This window comes from Olea europaea, unplaced genomic scaffold (genome assembly GCF_002742605.1).
Source record: "Olea europaea var. sylvestris unplaced genomic scaffold, O_europaea_v1 scaffold1955, whole genome shotgun sequence".
Taxonomy (NCBI): domain Eukaryota; kingdom Viridiplantae; phylum Streptophyta; class Magnoliopsida; order Lamiales; family Oleaceae; genus Olea; species Olea europaea.
In genome coordinates, this window is record NW_019237393.1 from 82,054 (window position 1) to 89,042 (window position 6,989).

The 6,989-nt window shown below is 36.3% G+C and overlaps 1 protein-coding gene across 2 annotated transcripts; it reads right to left on the reverse strand.

The window, feature by feature from the left end:
• Positions 1-409: 409 nt before the first annotated feature.
• Positions 410-6,894, reverse strand: LOC111379231 (CDPK-related kinase 5-like). Of its 2 annotated transcripts, none has more exons than XM_023002573.1 (11): positions 6,043-6,894; positions 4,502-4,632; positions 4,170-4,211; positions 3,920-4,028; positions 3,486-3,564; positions 2,947-3,243; positions 2,751-2,863; positions 1,787-1,894; positions 1,646-1,708; positions 1,166-1,333; positions 410-1,043 (listed from the first exon to the last, which is right to left on the reverse strand). In XM_023002573.1, exons 1-11 carry the CDS (start codon positions 6,613-6,615, stop codon positions 903-905), a joined length of 1,824 nt encoding a protein of 607 aa, XP_022858341.1. In that variant the 5' UTR covers positions 6,616-6,894; the 3' UTR covers positions 410-902. The 2 variants fall into 2 exon arrangements, with proteins under 2 accessions (XP_022858341.1, XP_022858340.1); XM_023002572.1 differs by having other exon boundaries at positions 3,920-4,031.
• Between the last annotated feature and the right edge of the window lie 95 nt (positions 6,895-6,989).

Here is a 6,989-nt window from a genome sequence, read left to right on the forward strand (position 1 = left end):
TATTCTTTTAATGAAGAATGTGGTTAAAAATGATTACCGTAAAAAGAGTAATGTGGTCCAATATAAAATAATGGGTAACAAAAAAGGGCTTATCACATATCTTGAAGGCACAAGTAAATTATTATTATTATTATTATTATTATTATTATTATTATTTTATTTTATTTTATTTTTTTTCAATCTTGGTTCAGTTTAAAATTGACAAATGTTAACAAATTCACGTAGACACGAATCAACAGTTCTAATTCGTTTTGCACTTAGAGCATTTCTTTTTCACTCCTCCTCTCTTGGACTCCAATGCTTAAGCCAGCTTTTTAATGGTCTTGAAGCCAACTTGAGGTTATTTAGACGAAACCTAGAAGTTGAGCGAGTTTAATCCAGAGGCACGCCACTTATATTCAGACCATGATAACATTACTGTGACCGATTCTTTCAGATCTGGTATAGAAGCCAACAAGAAGATAAAATGTAGAAATGCTCAAAAAATCAATGGATTTTCTAGCGTACAGAACAGATGAAGATACAACGCAGTGGAAGACGTCAAGGTTGTCCAATATGTCAAGAAGATTCAAGGTAAGAAAGTCCCATAACCAGCCAACAAATAATTTCACTTCCAATTACACATCCAATTAGAGCTTCACGGTCGTAATGTAGGTGATCTGATGCCATTATTGAAGAGCACGAGGGTCATAGACCCATTCAGGTCGTCCAACATCAAAGAGGGAGCTAACAGCCCGACGCTTGAACCTCATATCAGCGAAAATCACACGGCACCAATAAATTTTGCAGAAGGTGCAAATCTTCAAGAAAAGAATTTTGATGGCATCTTATCCCGCCTTTTCTAATTCCCGGTAGCTTGTCAGGCATGAAGTAAAGTCTGGTTTAGATAGGCGTCGAAGTTGTCATTGCATTTTCACTAGAGATCGGCTGGAAACACCGTGCAACAGCTTTACAAATCCAAGAAAACTAAGCTTTCCATCCGTGTGTCTAATCCAGTCGTGGAGAACAGCATGCACGGGGACAGATGGGCTCAAACCAAGCTCCTGGAACAACGCAAAATTCTGAAAATCAGATTTATGGTTTCTAGAACTTATGGCTTCTAATGATTCGATCACAAGCAGAGGGAAAAAATAACTCGATAGAACTCGTAAAAGAAACTAAATACCGAAGCCAATTCCTCAATCATGATAGTCCGGTTTCCTTCCTTCTCGAAGAGTTCATAGGCACAACGAGCATGTTGCTCCCACCGCTCAAGAGCTTCAAGCTGATGGATACTTAATGCAGAAGCACAGAATTCTTCAAAATCCATCCTTCTGTACTGAAGAGCATTAAGCTGCCAAGACACAGGCGAAAATCAATTAGCACCAGAAGATCCAAGAGAACAAAAACTAAGACTGATTATGCACAGACAAGCATGTTTGGCTAAGCTCCAAAACAAGTAATAAATTGTTTTTCATTTCCAAACATGTATGGATAAATTACATTTTAAGCAAAAAAAAAATTAATTATAAAACTACTCTCACCTTACTGTTATATCAATTTCGATCAATTGAAGAAATTATTTATTCTGAAACTTGCTAATTGACTTTTTTTAAGTACTCGTCTTAAGCCTAATCAAACATGATCACAATAGTCAGAAACATACCGAATCAAGGTAGTCGTAGACGTGTGACTCTTTCATGGCATCAGTCGCATTCTTCGTCAAGGCCTGAGAGAGTAACCGAAATTGAGACCACGTATGAAATTATGATTAGTAAAAGATTATAAGAATCTAAAGAACACAAACCGCTTTGATATTATCTAAGCTTATGGCACCGTTTTTGTTTGGTTCCATAAGTGCAAATTGTTCCTTTAAATAGAATAGCTCGTCTACAGTCAACGTTTTGGATATAGCCTGCAAAGTCCAAGCAGAGAAATTAATACATAAGCCATAAGAGTGGTAAAAAAATTATACGTTCTCAAAAGTTAAAAGTATCTCTAATATGAAGAAACAAGAGAGAAATGAAATGCTGTGAATTGCAATCTGAGGACAAATTCTGCCATCATTTTCAAGGCAAGCAGTAGCTACCAATCTTCCAGGATCTTCCAAGTGCATAATAAAAGAAAGTTATGATTATCTTAGATGTTCCCAGAACAAATTATACATGGTTTCTTTTCACTGTAATCATGTACTTGACAAGTTCTAGAATTCCATAATAACCTACCCCGAATGTCAATATTTGTTCGTCATCAACATCATTAGTCATATATGGTTTATTTTTCTATTTTAACACTATCTTTTTCTATCCAATCCTCCTTACCGAATGAACCATAGAAGTTTTCTCTGGACGTACAGGCACAGAGTAAAGAAAAGGACAGTTTGTTCAATGGCTAATAAACCTAAACTAGTCCAAGCAGATACAGATCTGGACGTGCAAGAGGGGGCTTATGAAAGATACTTCCCCCTCCCCATACTCACAGTTCTAGATCTAATACTCCAAGAGAAGAACTCCACGTACTTTGATGCAGAGAGATATTTTGCCTTGGATGAAAAGGATGCTGAAGTCCATATATAAAATGATAATTACAGATGGGGACCTTTTGAAAAGGATAATCGTGTACTAGAATAAGAGCAGAAGTGGGGTGGATTATTCGATTTACACAGAAGATATCAACTTATATGGTATGGTTGCACTACTTGAAGTCAATTGTCTTCATGGAATATCATTAAGAAAATGTGGCAGTGGTATTTTTCTATAACAAATACTCACCCTTAATGCAGCTTTCCGGAGTGGAGATGAACGCATATAAGCTTTCATAAGTTTGAATACTAGTATATCCAAAGGCACTTTGTAATCATTACTATTTTTTATCCATGGATGACCTGTAGCAGAAAACTTTTTTAAGTAACCTTTCAAAAATCTTAATGAAATATACATATGATTTGTGCAAGATAAGATACTCAACACATGGCTTGAGCTGCAGTCATTCTTTTCCGGGGGTCCTTATTAAGTAGGCGTTTGACAAAGTCTTTTGCCTCTGGCGACAAAGTAGGCCAAGGTTGTTCTTCATAAGAAGGTTCTGCCTTTACGACGGCACGGAAGATCCCAGACTCAGTTCGAGCCCAAAATGGGCGGCTTCCACATAATAATATATATGCTATAACACCAATACTCCAAACATCAGCCTCCGTACTGTATGCTCTGTGTAGCACTTCGGGTGCTACATAATATGCACTGCCAACAATGTCATTAAGTCTTTCATCTGCAAAAAATTTAGAATGATATTGTTTAGCTATGTCAATGACTGCCTTGAGCAATTATCAACACTTAGCAGGTTTGGTAGCAAGGATTGGACAAGACTTGACTGTACGAAGAAGAGGAAGAACCTAAAATCTTGTTCATTATGCTTTCAAAAAAAAGAGGAAAATCTTGTTCATTGTACCATCCAGTCATTGTCCAATAGTGCATTCCAAACATTGAATATATAAATAGAGGAGGACAAACCTGGTTTCACAAAATCTGATAACCCAAAGTCTATCGCCTTCAACTGTGAGTTTTCATCCTTGGATGTAAACAAGAAATTCTGATCCAGCAACAAGCTACAGTTAGGCAAGAATATGGTATAAAATGAACAACAGTTGCAAATCTAACATAAGAAAACAAATACATAATACTAATTTCCAATTGATATTAATCAGCAAAATAGCAAAAACCTACAGCAAATTATCTTCTCTCTCCATCATTTACCATCTGCACCCCTTATTGGTAATAAGAAGACTTCAACTATTTTAATTACTAATAGTGCATATAAAGTGTCTTCTTTTCCCATGAAATAGTTCATGCTTGAACGTCTAATAATAGATAAACAGTTTACCTTTTGAGCCAAGTAAAAAACTAATAAGCCTTTAGAACTAAAAGTATCTCCTTATAAATCCTACCTCTGGTTTAAGATCCCGGTGCACCACCCCCTGAAGATGGCAGAATGCAACAGCATTCAGAATCTGTATAATCACGGTCTTCGCATCATCTTCTGTGTACTTCCCACCCCTGCTGCAAAGAGACGACATTTGATTTTCTAGTTTCTATTGACTGCTGGAACATGTATTTGATGTTTTCACCAACATTATCTGATTCAAAACATTTAAAACTAAAAATAAAAAGCATGTATCACCAAAACCAAACACATGCCTTGAAAGTATTCTATCCAAAAGCTCCCCTCCTTCACATAACCTGAGAAAGAATTTTTATTAGAAACAAGAAGAAAGGTCAGTAGAATAACTAAAGAAAAGCTTATAACTCCGTAAATTTCAAAATGATAATTTGAAATTTTTCGCAGAATATAATTTTTTTTTTAAAAAAATCGCAGAATATAATTTAAAAATAATAATAATAAAAAATCAAGCAAATTTGCACTAATCTGACAACTTGTATACCATCCAACCCATGTCGGTGTGGCATTTACCATTTTTTAGTAATTGAAGAATATAAGACAGGATTAAAACTAAGCAATCAAAGCTTACTCCATCACTATGTAGACATTATCGTGGTCCTCATATGCATCATAAAATTTTATTAGATTGTCATGTCCAGTCAATGCTCGCAATATTTTCACCTCCTTTCTTACATCTTCAATAGCTATAGCTGTGGTCATCTGTACATGAGAGATAATCACAATTAGAGACAGATACTACATAAGAGCCCAAAAAACCTGAAAAGAGTCCTAAAATTTGAACAAAAACTTGATGACAAATTATCTTTCATATGGTACTAACTACCGAAAACTTGAGCCGACCACATACCCCATATTCTTATATAGCTGAGAATCACATTACTGCCATCTATTGCAATATTTTTCATACCCCAGTACTGCCATATCAAACACGATTTTAGATGAGAGTTAAAATGAATTAATGAATCCTAATCACAATAGGCAGCTTTGCATTCTATTCATACATCTTAAGTATCCTAACCTATTTGGAAATATACATTGACACCCGAATGAACTATGAACTATATGTTCATCAATTAGAGGCACATCCCCAATTGTTTCCTATAATCCATCACCAAAAATTTTCCTCAGGTAAGGTTGACACGTAAATGGGTACCCGTTCTGCAACAAGGGAACTAGAGACATACCCCACAGAGCAAATATACTAGTTTCTCCCAGCATTACCTGCCTGTGTTCCTAATCATTTTTTTGGTCCACTAAATGTGCCTCTGAATCAGGGCCTTCAGAAACTTTTATTGCAATAACTCTTTTTATTACCACAAGAAGTGAAAGATATAAAATCTTGACACAAAGAACCTGTTATTTTCAATAATCTAAGGGACACTCATGAAGTTTCAAGCTTCCATTGTCTTAAAACAAAGAACACCCGCAAGATTGCATAAAGAAGGTAAAAAGCATTTCCTTCTTTACTTCTATCTGCAAGCATTCAGTTTAGAATTATTCATCTACAGCCGCTAGACCAAGAAGCTACTGGAACAACAACATAACAGATATTGTCCAGAGTCTTTGATCCAAGCGCCAACCACATATTCAACCTCCGAAACTAATGCTAGATCTGATCCTCAACCATTAGCAGCAATAGGAGGTTGATTCCTTTCCACAAGAACCACCGTCCCCAAATACAAGATCACATTTTAAACTGCTGCAGTATTAACCAATAAAACCTTTTTTTCTTTTTTGATAGGTAGTATTAACCAATAAAACTCACATGGGTTCGCTCACACCCCCATTTTAAATCCACAAGACTTCAAGGGAAAAATCATAGACCTTTTCAAACTTAATGAATCACTGTAACAAACATGTAACAGACATTTCTTGTACTTGAAAAATCAATTCAAATTGGAAATTTTGAATAGATGAAATAAAATATTTGATTTTTTTGACCCATATTCACAAAAAAAATTGATCTATTTCCTGCAGATCAGATCTCCCAAATCCATTAACTTGCCCCAAAAGAAGCAAAAATCGCATAGATCAAATACAAATAAATACTAAATTCAGTAACACTAAACAGTAAGCAAAATTTGAAAAGAAATGGAGAAAAATCCAAACCTTTGCTTTTGGAATGACCTTAACAGCAACCTCCTGTCCTGTAAGCTCCCCCTTCTTGAACTTGGCCCTACAAGTATATCCAAAATGGCCTCTACCCACTTCCTCTCCCACCTCATACTTGTTATAGAAATTCTTCGAAAACCCAAAACTCTTATCCAAACCTGCCCCCGCTTCCACCTCTTTCCCCTCCGGAATCGTCGCCTCATTCGGCTTCACCGTCCCATGCCGCTTTGCTAGCAGTGCCCGAATGTGCTTTGCCGGAGACGGCGGTGGAAATTTTCCTTTAAAAATTCTCCTCGGTGTCCCATTCCCCGGCGCCGGGGATCTCAACGGAGACTTCTTCGAGAAAAAATAAGCTGGGCTCGGGCTGTAAAAAGAAAAGAACGGCGATTTCTTACCTACCTCCAAATCCTCTTTTTTCTCATCAAAATTGCTGGAAATTTCTTCGATATTACCGTTGACATTATTATCCCCAGCCGGAACAGGGTTGTCCTTATTCTGGGTCGGAATAACACCTGATCCGTGAAAATTACTTTCCTTTAAGGATTTGGGTTTGGAAGTACAAATTCCCATATGGGTTTTATTTAAGAAAAATCTTGTTATATTACCCCTTCACGATTCTTCTCCTCCCAGTCCCAGAACACACAAATTCTTCTATTTAGAAACGCTCTAGTTCAATGCTTTGAAAACATTTTCTTATAATATATGTATTTATAGGTGAGGGAGTTTACTTTGAATTCTTGTTGTGATTGGAATTCAAAGGAAAACTCGGTATGGGGTGGGATGTGGGGGTAGGGTGAGACTAGAGAGAGGATCTGTTGAGAAGGTGATAAAAGTAAACGACAATGGTGCTTCTGTCAAGAAAATATTTTATTTGAGCTCGAATGAAAAAAAAAAAAAAAAAAAGATTTCGGTAAAAGAAAAGCAAAAATATCATAGAGGTCCCC